The following is a 13,506-nucleotide window of genomic DNA, read 5'->3' as shown; positions in this document are numbered from 1 at the left end:
CAAGTCATAGCGTTCAGCACCTGCGGAAATGTTCAAACTGCCTCCAAGGGCATGCCCCGAGTAAAACTTGTCGCAGTAGTCTAACTGGAAGGTTGCCAGTGCGTGGGTGACAATCCCAAGGTCTTCATCAGAGAGTACTAGATGACCCTCGGGGTCCCTTCCAGCTCTGTGTTTCTATAAGAAGGTAACCAATTGATACTTGCCAAAAAGCAGGTCACAGCATTCAGGGGCCTCTGCTGAAATTTTCAAACTGCCCCCAAGTAAAACATGTTGCAGTAGTCTAACTGGGAGGTTGCCAATGTGTGCATGACAATCCCAAGGTCTTGATCGGAGAGTACAGGGTGAAGCTAGGGGAAACTGCTCCTGACTAGGCGTCATTTACTTTAGAGCCAATGAAGCCTGCAGTTACATATCAGCCCAATGATGGTCACCTTTTTCCCCCCTACCTACTCATGAATGAATAAGGGATCAGTTGACAATCTGAGTAATGGGCGCATCGGCTCTGCACGCTAACACATTATGGGTCTTCTGTCTCCGGACAGGTGGTTGCGAAGCGAGGGAAGGAGTATATCCTGAAGCACATCCCCATCATGCACAAGGACCAGTGCGCACTGAGCGCCTCCGAAGCCCACCTGAAGTACATCAAGGAGGCTGTGCGGCTGGACGACGTGGCCGTGCATTACTATAGGCTGTATAAGGTATTTCTTTAATCTCAAGAGTCAGAAGGGAACCACCAGGATCATCTAGTCCAACCCCTTGCCAACACAGTAACGAGAACTATAATATCCCCGACATAAAGCTAGATGACAGCAAGTCTGATTCCGTGACTCATTGCGAGAGGGAGGGCAGGAAGGGCTGCGTCAGTGCTTGGCTCTCGTGGCCCTTTCTCACATGCCCAGGGTAATGCCGATCGCCACTTTGGGATCAGGAAGGAATTTTCCTGCAGGCCAGATTGGCCAGGGATCCTTGAAGTTTTTTGCCTTCCTATGGGCTTACAGACTGCTAAAAAAAACAAATCAGTGGGTTATTGATCAAACCAAGCATGAACTGACCCTAGAAGCTAAAATGAATAAACTGAGGCTGTCGTACTTTGGTCACATTATGAGAAGACAACCATGCTAGGAAAAGAGGAAGACCCAACAAGAGATGGACTGACTCAATCAAGGAAGCCACGGCCCTCAATTTGCAAGACCTGAGCAAGGCTGTTAAAGAAAGGGCATTTTAGAGGACATTGATTCATAGGGTCGCCATGAGTCAGAAGCAACTTGACGGCACACATGGGCATAGAACAGGGGTCACTGGAGGAGTGGGAGGGGGCAGGTAGTTGTGAATTTCCTGTGGTGTGCAGGGGGTTGGACTAGATGACCCTTGGGGTCCTTCCAGCTTTGGGCTTCTATAAGAAGGTAACCAGTCGATACTTCAAAACCTCCAATGACAAAGAATTCACCCCTCTCATGAAGAAGACAGTTACAGTGCTGAATACACCTCACCTTCAGAAAGTTCTTCCTCAGATTTAGACAGAACCTCCTTCACTAGCATATATCCATTAGTCTAGGACATCATCCAAAAAGCTCTGGAAGCAGAGCTCTGGACAGAATCGAGCGGGTGCTGGGAGAGCAACTGGGATGGTCAGGGGCCTGGAGATCGAGCCCTGCGAGGAAGGGCTGAGGGAGCTGGGAATGTTTAGTCTGGAGAAGAGGAGGTTGAAGGGAGGACAGGATTGCTCTCTGGAAGTATTTGAAGGGCTGTCACTTAGAGGAGGGCAGGGAGCTGTTCTTGTTGGCAGCAGAGGATAGGATTCCCAATATTGGGCTTAAATTGCGGGCAGAAAGGTACCGGCTGGATATTAAAGAAAGTTTTTTTTTACAGTAAGAGTAGTTCAGTATTGGGATTGGCTACCCAGGGAGGTGGTTAGTTCCTCCTCACTGGCAGTCTTCAAGCAGCAGCTAGACAAACACTTGTCAGGGATGCTCTAGGCCCGTGTTGGCGAACCTATGGCACGCGTGCCGGACTTGGCATGCCGAGCCCTCTCTGTGGGCACGTGTGGGTAAGTTGAGCAGCCATGGTGTCTGCCTTCCCTGGACTCCCCGATGCCCAGCTGGGAGTAACCCACCCCACCTTCCCTGGACTCCCTGCCGCCCAGCTGGGAGGAAACCTCAGTATTCAGGTTAAATTGCTGTGCTGGCACTTTGCGATAAATAAGTGAGTTTTGGGTAGCAGTTTGGGCACTCGGTCTCTAAAAGGTTCGCTATCACTGCTTAGTCTAGGCTGTTCCTTCATTAAGTAGGGGGTTGGACTAGATGGCCTGTATGGCCCCTTCCAACTCTATGATTCTATGACATGGTCTCAAAAAACCCCACCAGCTTGTCCCTATTAAATTTCATTTTATTTGCATGGGGCCAATCCTCAATCCTATCCAAGTTCAGCTGCAAACTATTTCTCTTCTCCAAGTTATTAACTACCTTGGGGTGGGAAAGGCAGACGCCTCTTCAAACAACAGCCGCTGAACATTTTACTCCCTCCTTCGGGGAAGACGTGTACAGGGAGTTGGACTAGATGACCCCGGGGTCCCTTCCAACTCTATGATTCTATGACTGTAAGAAGCAACTGAGTTGTTATCCCTGTCTGCTTTGCAGGCGGGTGTAGCGGCTTGTTAGATAAATTGTGTGTGTGTTTCCCCCCCACAGAAACAAACATAAAAATGAGTTGCAAGCAAACGCTAATGCTGGGAGCTACATGCTGCGTGTCAGCTTACATTTGGGGAGCTGTTATTCACCCTCCTGCTGCTTCCATTGGAGGCTTAAATGCTTTCTTTATGGGCAGGTTTCTTGGAAGTGCTGTTCCAAACCGAGGCGGAGGGATGGCTCCTTCAGGGAGTTGACGCACTGCGGTTCAGCCACGGTGGCATTTGGACAGGGCTAGGCTGCTGTGCGCTTGATGAGGGTAGCATAGGCTTATTCTGGCCTCTACTTGGAAGCAAGCCCCATATTATTCAATAAGGCTCCTTCCCAGGGAAGTTTTTTGTCGGATAGGGCTGTAGGCTGCCTTTCTCAGGGCTCCAGCAAATGCGGAAGGGGTCAGGGTCTAACTCAAGGGTGTCAAACTCATTTGTTATGAGGGCCGGATATGACATAAAACGTCACTTGGTAAGGCCAGGCCATGCCTCGCTAGCCCAGTTTGGGAGCAGGTGTGTGTGTGGCTGGCTCACAAGCCAGATAAGAGCTGTCAGGGGGCCAGATCCAGCCTGCATGACACCCCTGGTCTAATTGGATGTGTGTTAGGAGTCCTCTGTTGGGAGCTCCCAGCAATTTTAAAAAAATAGTTAATCCTCGGGCACTAAGGTGACTGATTCTGACCAGATGAATCAGCATGCCGAAGCATTAACTATTTAAAAAAGGGGTCCCCGACATGGCGAATTCAAACCAAAGAGGCTGAGCTAGAAAATGCTAAAATTACAAATATATAGATTTTAATATTGTGCACAGTAAAGTTAAAAACACAAGGCGTAGAACACAGGCAAGTCTTTAATAGTCAATAAATACATGAAAACTCATACACATTTGATGTAAAATCTTACAGTGACCAAAGTAGGACCCAATAAGGACCAAACCCTTTTTGGCCTAAAAAAGGCATTCCTCAGTGGTCAGACATAGAATTGTAGTCTAGTGCACATCCTAATAATATAATAGTATCATAATCCATGGTAGAAAATACATAAAAGCCCTTCTAGTATAATGAAGCTTCTTGTAAAGTTATTTATTCCTCGTATACTAGAATATGGCTCCCATGTCCCACCTAGTGTTTCATGCCAGGCTTCTAAGAATGTGTATATATCAAACAGTGTGTTAGGGCAAATGGCCCGTGGGTGCCACGGTACCAGACAAAACCTACCAAGTGTTTTGAGAAAGTGGGGTGTGGCCAGGTGGGGCTTTTTCCCAGCAAGGCTTCTGCCTGGCCATTAGAGATCTGATTGTTGAAAAACATTGCTTTGGGAGCATGCTGCCACCACGATCTTCACATTGTGAGTGATGGTCAGCCAAGGCAGCCATTTTGCAACTGGCTCCACCGCCTGCGGGAGCCGTTTTGAGGCTTGCGCCCACCATACTGAGTCAGAATTCCAGTGGTGCCCGCAGGCTTAAAAAAGGTTGGGGACTCTTGATTTAAAATATCACCCCAACCAGCCATTCCTGTTTCAAATCACCTCCGGTCTCTGGGGAGGAGCTTTTCTGTATATTACCCCCTCCCCTGGTAGAATCACAGGATCATAGAATCATAGAGTTGGAAGGGGCCACCAGGGTCATCTAGTCCAACCCCCCCTGCACAATGCAGGAAATTCACAACTACCTCCCCCCCCCTCACCCCCACTGTGGCAGGGGCCGTAGCTCAGTGGTAGAGCCTCTGCTTGGCATGCAGAAGGTCCCAGGTTCAATCCCCGGCATCTCCAGTTAAAGGGACTAGGCAAGCAGGTGATGTGAAAGACCCCTGCCTGAGACCCTGGAGAGCCGCTGCCAGTCTGAGTAGACGATACTGACTTTGATGGACCAAGGGTCTGATTCAGTATAAGGCAGCTTCATGTGTTCATGATGGTCAGGGAAGGGGCTGTGGCTCAGTGTTAGAGCAACTGCTTGGCATGCAGAAAGTCCCAGGTTCAATCCCTGGCATCTCCAGTTAAAGGGACTAGGCAGTAGGTGATGGGAAAGACCTCAGCCTGAGACCCTGGAGAGCCGCTGCCAGTCTGAGTAGACGATACTGACTTTGATGGACCCAGGGTCTGATTCAGTCAGTATAAGGCAGCTTCATGTGTTCATGTGTGACCCATACTCCATGCCCAGAAGATGGCCAAGATGCCCTCCCTCTCATGAACTGCCTAAGGTCATAGAATCAGCATTGCTGACAGATGGCCATTGAGCCTCTGCTTAAAAACCTCCAGGGAAGGAGAGCTCACCACCTCCCGAGGAAGCCCCTTACACTGAGGAACCGCTCTAACTGTTAGAAAATTTCTTCCTAATGTCTAGACGGAAACTCTTGTGATTTAATTTCAACCTACTGGTTCTGGTCCGACCTTCTGGGGCAACAGAAAACAACTCGGCACCCTCCTCTACATTTGTGACCGCCAGCCACAAGATCTCAGATCCATGTGCTGAAATCCAGTGTGGCCGTAGGCTTCAGCCTGCAAATTTCCTTTTCTATCCCTGCGGCCTTGTTCTTATGCAAGGAAGAAACAAATGCTTCCGTCCTCAGCCATCCAGTGTCGACGGCTGTTAAAACTGCTAGCGCCAACGGCTACATTTCTAAGGAAAGTGAGTTCACGATATTACCCCTTTTTTGCAGGACAAAAAAGAAATCGAGGCCTCTTTGACCCTTGGGCTCACCACGCGTGGGATACAGATATTCCAGGTAGGTGCCCTAAAGATTTGTGCAAAGGCCCGACTTGGGGCCAGACTACATAGATGGCAGAAAGTCTGTAAATGGGGGAAAAAATCAGGAAAAAAGTAGCCATTTCTTCATTTTGGTTAGCCTGCCCCTTCCAAAAATAACCCCCTGTTGTTTTGCGATGTAAGGTAAATATGTAGTTTTGTGTTGAAAAAAACAGCATGTGGAAGTTTAACCCTTCCTTTCCTGGCCTTGATCAAAACTGGGCACACCCAGAGAGACACACACATGTGCAGTTGTGGAACTCCCTGTCCCAGGATGTGGTGATGGCTGCCAACTTGGACATGTTCATGGAGGAGAGGGCTATCCATGGATACTAGTCATGATGCATACCTCTTCTCTCCGGGATCAGAGGGGCATGCCGAATATATTAGGTGCTGTGGAGCATAGACAGGTGCTGCAGCCGACTTGTTTGTGGCTTCCTACCTGGTTGGCCACTGTGTGAACAGACTGCTGGACTTAATGGGTCTCGGTCTGATCCAGCATGGGTTTTCTTATGTTCTTATGCAGTTCAGGGAATATTTCAGGCTGTGGTGGGAGGAGGCAGGGAAGTTCCAGCCCGATGCTGGAAATCCCTTCTATCAGTGGAGATTTTGCGCAGGATCCAACCCTACCACTGCATGGACACCAGCCAGTCAGTGCTGCGCACTACCAATTCCTACTGTAAACGGGCTATACCAGCGCCTCCTGGAGGTGAGGGTCTGTCGGCCTGCAGCCCAGAATCCTTCAGCTGGTTCTGCGGTGACCGTTTGTTCTGTTTGGTGGGTTTTGCAGGGCTTTCAGATGAAAGAAGCCGCCTTTACCGTTCCCCTTGGCCCACAGTCAAACAGATTTTCTTTCTTTTCCCCCCTCTCTCAGAACGTCAACAGTGAAAAGCAGCTGCTTTTCGACTTCCCTTGGACGAACGTTGGCAAGCTTGTCTTTGTGGTGAGTATGGAGCCAGCCCGATCCAGCCTCTCTGTCCGAGGAACTGCGCGTCCTGCCTCTGAATTCCACGGTGTTTGCCTTGTAGCAAATGGCAATAGCTGTTTAATGTTAATATAGCCACGGACTCCTACTTAGCCAGTATGGCGTGGTGGCTAGGGTGTTGGACTACGATCTGGGGGGACCTGGGTTCAAATGCTCCCATGTGCCATGAAAGGCTTGCTGGGTGACTTATGGCCAGTTGTATGCACTCATCCTGAAGTTCCTCAGAGAGTCTGTGTGAGTTGTCAGTTTTATACTCCAAAGAGGCCTTCTGGCTGGTTGACCTCCCAAAATGCCTTAGAAGACAGGGCTGCCACAATAGGCCCCTTCCTACAGATCTTAAGGTACACACAGGAGCTGATGGGAAGAAACATTCTTATGTCTATATGGTTGTAGCACCTATGGACATGATGCCGTGGGCCCTGTTCCAAACAGTCTCTTTTTTGTGAGCGAGTTGAGGACTGTTTTTCCCCCCAGCACTAGTATTCATAAATAGACTGCCTCTGAACAGGGGGGCACTATGAAGCCATCACAGCCAACAGCCGTTCGAGGACCCATCGCCCCCAAGTCTGTCTGATCCCCTATTAAAGCTGCCGAAACCAGCTAGTGGCAGTGAGTTCCACAAGTCAATTTCACCTTGCTTGCCCGCACAGGGAAAGAGGTTCGAGATCCTTCCCGACGGCTTGCCCTCGGCCCGCAAGCTCACCTATTACACGGGCTGCCCGATGCGCTCCCGGCACCTCCTGCAGCTGCTGAGCAACAGCCACCGCCTCTACATGAACCTGCAGCCAGTCCTGAGACAGATCCGGAAGCTAGAGGAGAATGAAGGTAGCGGCCGCCCACCCTTCCTCCCAGCTCCTTTTTTCCAGGAGCCTGCTTCCAACATCTTCTGATTCCTCTGCAAATAAGTCTTCACAAATAAGCTACCAGTTCACAAAAATAAGTTACCAGTTCACAAGATAGTGGGCAGTGTCATAGGAGGGTTTTTTAAAAGCAGCCTTGGGTTCTTACCGGAAGGGGCAAAAGGTAGCTCTAGGATTCGCCGGAAACTCTGTGGTAAACAATAGAGTTCTTGGAGATTCCTAGAGCTACCCGTTGTCACTTCCAGTAAGTACACAAGGCTGCATTTTTTAAAAATTTTCTGCCACTGTAAGCATTGGCAGGCAATGGGACTTGGGAGCAGGGGATCCCCCAGCCCTACCGGTGGACTTGGCAGCCCTAGTCTAGCCTGACTGGCTGCACATGTGGCAGAGAGAGAAAAACACATAAATGAAAAAAATCATTTATGGTGGCCCCAAAGGGGAGGAAGTGAGAATAAGAAATACAAAAAAACTATAGTTAAATGCGGTGTCTATCACTCTTTTCAGCTGCTCGGGAGAAAGGAGAAATATAAATAATTTAAGTAAATGAATAATTCTAACTGGTTACAATGGATGCCTGTTAAGGGAAGTGGGATTGAACACGTGAAGCTGCCTTCTACTGAATCAGACCCTCGGTCCATCAAAGTCAGTATCGTCTCCTCTGACCAGCAGCGGCTCTCCAGGGTTTCAGGCAGGGGTCTTTCACATCACCTGCTTGCCTCATCCCTTTGCCATCTTCTGGCCATGGAGCAGGGGAGGTGGTAAGCACTCCTTCCCTGGAGGTTTTTAAGCAGAGACTAGATGGCCATCTGTCAGCAATGCTGAATCTATGACCTTAGGGAGATCAAGAGAGGGAGGGTATCTTGGCCATCTTCCGGGCATGGGGTAGGGGGTCACTGGGGGTGTGGGGGGGGGGAGGTAGTTGCGAATTTCCTGCTTTGTGCAGTGGGTTGGACTAGATGACCCTGGTGGTCCCTTCCAACTATGATTCTATGATTCAGGGGTCACTGGGGGTGTTGGGGGGAGGTAGTTGTGAATTTCCTGCCTTGTGCAGGGGGTTGGTCTAGATGACCCTGTTGGTCCCTTCCAGCTCTATGTTTCTCTGCCTCCCCTTTTAGAGAAGAAGCAGTACCGGGAGTCCTACATCAGCGACGCCCTGGACCTTGACATGGACCAGCTGGAGAAGCGGTCCCGCGCCAGCGGCAGCAGCTCTGGCAGTGTGAAGCACAAGCGCCTCTCCCGCCACTCCACCGCCAGCCACAGCAGCTCCCACACATCCGGGATCGAGGCCGACCCCAAGCCCCGGGACCGCGGGGCGGAGGACGACTTCCTGCCGGCCGCCATTCACCGCAAACTGAGGGCCTGCAGCTCAATGACCAGCCACGGCAGCTCACACACCTCCGGCGTGGAGAGTGGGGAAAAGGAGCGGCTGGAGGAGGACTCCCAAGATGACGGTAATCCCCTGACGGCAGAACACGCGGCTGCCGTTTGCCTCAGGCAGGATAGAACAAGGATCGGGAGGATAGAACAAGGATCCCCAACATGGCGCCAAAGTGCTCTTTTTTACCTCAGTAACAGCTCTTCCTGGTGGTTAAGAGCGGCGGACTCTAAGCTGGAGAACTGGGTTCGATTCCCCGCTCCTCCACATGAAACATGCTGGGTGACCTTGGGCCAGTCACATAGAATCATAGTGTTGGAAGGGACCACCAGGGTCATCTAGTCCAACCCCCTGCACAATGCAGGAAATTCACAACTACCTCCCCCCCCACCCCCCAGTGAAACCTACTCCATGCCCAGAAGATGGCCAAGGTGCCCTCCCTCTCATCATCTCCCTAAGGTCACAGAATCAACATTGCTGACAGATGGCCATCTAGCCTCTGCTTCAAAACCTCCAGGGAAGGAGAGCTTACCACCTCCCGAGGAAGCCTGTTCCACTGAGGAACTGCTCCGACTGTTAGAAAGTTCTCCCTAATGTCTAGACGGAAACTCTTTTGATTTAATTTCAACCCGTTGGTTCCGGTCCGACCTTCTGGGGCAACAGAAAACAACTCGGCACCATCCTCTATGTGACAGCCCTTCAAGTCCTTGAAGATGGTTATCGTATCCCCTCTCAGCCTTCTCCTCTCCAGGCTAAACATACCCAGCTCCTTCAACCTTTCCTCCTAGGACTGGGTCTCCAGACCCCTCACCTTCTTTGTTGTCCTCCTTTGGACACGTTCCAGCTTGTCTATATCTTTCTTAAATTGTGGTGCACAAAACTGAACACAGTACTCTAGTTGAGGTCTAACCAGAGCAGAGTAAAGCGATACCATCACTCTGCATCATCTGGACACAGTTCTCTCCAAACTCTCTCAGCCCCACCTACCTCACAAGGTGTCCGTTGTGGTGAAGGGAAGGAGATTGTAAGTCGGTTTGATTCAACTTAGGAGATAGAGAAAATCAGCACATAAAAACCAACTCTTCTTTCAGAAATAGAAATGTTGGTTGATGACCCCCGGGACCTCGAGCCGACAAGCGAAACGTCTCTGGACGACGTTAGCCCCGACGTCTGCATTTATATTACGGAGGACATGCTGATGGCCAGGAAGTTTAATGGGCATTCAGGTAACACCCAGGGGAGGCACAAAATTTGGATGCCTTACTTGTACAATAACGATGCCGGTAATAAATGCAGTGTTGGCATATAATGATGGACCTCATCTCTCTCTGCTTTTCTTCTGTGTCATCTAATTCAGGTTTGGTTGTCAAAGAAGTCAGTTCGTCGACTTCCAGTTCTTCAGAGACGGTTGTGAAGCTTCGTGGCCAAAGCATCGATTCGTTGCCACAGGTGTGTGAGCTGGGGTGTGCTAATTTATTCGCAATACATACATAAGTGCCAACACTTATGTTCTTAAGTCTGAAGTGTGGCAGTCTGTGGCAGTCCAGCCCAAGGCAGAGGCTTAGAGCCTCAGCAAATGCTAGGCCAATAATCAACAAGCCTCTTAAATCAAACAAGCCTCTTAAATCAAAAGAGTTTCCATCTAGACATTAGGAAGAATTTTCTAACAGTCAGAGCGGTTCCTCAGTGTAACAGGCTTCCTCGGGAGGTGGTAAGCTCTCCTTCCCTGGAGGTTTTTAAGCAGAGGCTAGATGACCATCTGTCAGCAATGCTGATTCTGTGATCTTAGGCAGATGATAAGGAGGGCACCTTGGCCATCTTCTGGGCATGGGGTAGGGGTAACTGGGTGTGTTTAGGGGGAGATAGTTGTGAATTTCCTGCATTGTGCAGGGAGTTGGACTAGATGACCCAGGTTGTCCCTTCCAACTCTATGATTCTAAGCCATTTTCTCATTATTTCCTACACAGTAGCACCTTCTGGGTGAGAATTGGTTAGAACAGCTCAAAGTCTCGAAAATGACGCCCCTGCTCACACCTTTAACGTCAATGCTGTTTTTACAGCATGATGACGTCCCAGCTGTGGTCGCTTTAGTTGTATCTCTGAAGTATTTGCTGAACCCCCTTCTCTTCCCACAGACGGTCTGCCGAAAGCCAAAGACCTCCACCGACCGGCACAGCTTGAGCCTGGACGACATCCGGCTGTACCAAAAAGACTTCCTGCGTCTGGCGTCTCTCTGCCAGGAGACGGCTCAGAGCTACACGTTCGGATGCGGCCACGGACTGGCGGAAGAAGGCCTTTATTGTAACGGCTGCCTGGCTCGGCAGTGCATCAACATCCAGGATGCCTTCCCGGTCAAAAGAACCAGCAAATACTTCTCTCTGGATCTCGCTCACGAAGAAGTGCCGGAGTTTGTCGTCTGATGCCACTTCGGAGCTCTCAAAAGACAACCTGAGGGGCACGTCGTGGTTTCCTCGAGCTCTTTTTGTTTGGTGCCATAGAGGGATTTCCCCCCTCCCATGTCTTTTTTCTTGGATAAATGTCAAGTTCTTGTCCATAGGGGCACTGTTATGGACCCCCTTCGCAGGGGATGGAGCCTGTTCCGCTCTTCGTGCCGCCTGACAGAATTTGACCCGGGTTTAAGTGGGTTGGATTTAGAAGGAAGGGTCTCTTCCTTTGAACGTGGCTCACACAGAACGTTCGCCATTCCCTCGTTTTTCGATGAAAAAAGTGCACAGCGTGGTTAATGTTTTATGTTTTCTCTTTACGCCTCATGGAAGCCCTCGAGGTTTCCTGCACTTCAGATGTTCTCACATCCAGCGTCATCATGCAATTTTTTTTTATTGTTGTGCTTTGATTTCTGCCATCGGGGCGCAGACGGTAAAAATAACCATGTCCAAATTATTTGGGGGAGGTTCCTCTTCTGTGTTTTGTCAAGCCAAAGAAACTGCTGGCGTCCCAAATGGATGATATCATAACGAAGGAGGGAGCGATAACGGAACGAAAGGATGCTCTGTGGCGATTGGGGACAGCCAAAGGTTGCGCTCCCATCAGTCCATCTCACCTTTTCCATTCTGCCAAAAAAACAAAAAACAAATGGTACTTGGACTTTGATCCAAGTAGACCCTTCGTCAGATTATTTTGTGTAACGTTTACAGGAAAATCTGTGTTTCAAAAGATAAAAGAGAGAGAGAGAGTGGGATTTGCAAAGCTTCAGGAAGCTTTTTATAAAAAGAAACCGAAGAACAAATGATCTTTAAAGATGTAGCAATAAGATTTGCTGACCAAAGTACCTTAAGTTACAGAGAACGAGAGACAGAGATTATATTAAAAAGAAAATACATATATAAGTCTATAGAGAGAAGTATATGTTTTATGTATGGTTGGAATGTATAGACCGCCCCCTTTATGTTTAATTTTGACTTTTCTGTTTTTAATGCTTTTTTTAAAAAAAGAGTTAATTCTGCCTTCTTTCTTTCATGATACGTGTACAGACAATCGTATAAGCACTAACCTTATGCAAGATGAAAGAAAGTCTCTTTTGCCATTGGGGGGGGGCGCTCTTTAAGTCGTAAGTTTGCCCATCTGTTTTTCAATCTTATATCATGTTTTCTTTCTTTCTAAACTGAGGCTTCCTCAGATCTTGATCTGTTTCTTTTGTGAAGTTCTCCTGTCAGCCGGCGGAAACGTTGAAGCAGTTTGGTTTTCCCAAACCGCGGCTGCGATCCTGTTTTTCGGTTGTAACCTGGCAAAGTTCTGTTTAGCTGCCGTCCTCAGACAGTTTTAAGAGCTTTTCCTGGTTGGGGATCTTTTTTGGGGGGGGGGCTGTGCATGCCGCCCCCCACCCCTCACCTGAGAGCTCTTAGAGTTGCAGGGGGGAGAGTAGGAATCTGTAAAAGCCCCCACCCCAAGCAATCTGTCATAGGGGGCAGCAGTGGTCTCACAAGGTTCGTCCACATGACGTCGTTCCTGAGCAGTGGGAGACAACCAGCGCGCCAGAGCCCCGTGGGCGTTTAGGGTCCCACTTAGCGGAGAAAAGAAGCTTGTTAGGTTTGCTTCCTCGTAGCTGGCTTCAAGAGGGGGAAACTGCCAGGCATTGTATGGCTAGAATCGTTTCCTCCCGTTGCCCGCTTCATTTCCAGGACAAACGGCATGCCAGTTTGGGGCTTTCAGTCTCAGGGTACCGGGTGCACCAAAGGGCCGTGGTCACTGACTCTCCCCTCCCCACAAGCTGAGCTTTAGGGCATCTTTGCTCCTAATATTTTTTTTTTTAAAAAAAAAACAGATGCACGCAGAATATTTGACATAGCCTTATTGTAACGTGTGCATGCAGCAATGGTATGCTTCTGACCTGCTTGTATCGCAAAAGGTATTTATTTATGGCCCTCTGTAAATAAAAGTGCCAAGTCTGGTTTTTGGGGTGCAGACTGGCAAAGCAAAAACACACAGACACGTGTCCCTTTGGACATTTGCGTGGCGCTTCGTTGAAACTTGGGCTGCTATCTGGCACGGTTTCCATGAGTGCAAATCCCAACTAGGGACAGGGGTTTGTTTGTTTGCTTGCTTGCTTTGCTAGCATCTGCCCCTCAATTGGGTCTGATCCAGGTACGTGCTGCAGAACGCTATCGCAGGCTGCTGCTTTCTACTTTGTGGATATAAGAGAACAACCGTTTGGCTACTGTAGTATTGTTTAGAGCAACCGGCCACCTGGCACCTTCAGCCGGTATCCCCCGATGTCTGACTTCCTGTGCCAAATACTAGATTGCACAGGAAGAGCTGTTGTGGGTTTATCCTTTCCCCTACAACCGTTGCACCGTCTTCAGGGAGGCGACTCTCGAGTTTCCCACTCGGAGGATAGCAGCTGCGTTTGGT

General features: G+C 49.4%; 1 protein-coding gene across 1 annotated transcript in view; it reads left to right on the top strand.

The window, feature by feature from the left end:
- FRMD6 (FERM domain containing 6) overlaps nt 1-11,057 on the top strand; it is a 33,692-nt gene extending 22,635 nt beyond the window's left edge. Inside the window, exons 6-13 of the mRNA XM_056851251.1 lie at nt 543-698; nt 5,332-5,397; nt 6,292-6,360; nt 7,053-7,227; nt 8,378-8,713; nt 9,729-9,863; nt 9,995-10,086; nt 10,773-11,057. Of these exons, the coding sequence (XP_056707229.1) occupies nt 543-698; nt 5,332-5,397; nt 6,292-6,360; nt 7,053-7,227; nt 8,378-8,713; nt 9,729-9,863; nt 9,995-10,086; nt 10,773-11,057 (1,314 nt within the window). The remainder of the gene's footprint in view (nt 1-542; nt 699-5,331; nt 5,398-6,291; nt 6,361-7,052; nt 7,228-8,377; nt 8,714-9,728; nt 9,864-9,994; nt 10,087-10,772) is intronic.
- The last annotated feature ends 2,449 nt before the right edge of the window (nt 11,058-13,506 follow it).

The sequence above is a fragment of the Euleptes europaea genome, chromosome 6 (genome assembly GCF_029931775.1).
Source record: "Euleptes europaea isolate rEulEur1 chromosome 6, rEulEur1.hap1, whole genome shotgun sequence".
NCBI classification, from domain to species: Eukaryota; Metazoa; Chordata; class Lepidosauria; order Squamata; family Sphaerodactylidae; genus Euleptes; species Euleptes europaea.
Note: the sequence above shows the minus strand (reverse complement) of the source record. Positions and strands in the feature narration are given on the sequence as shown.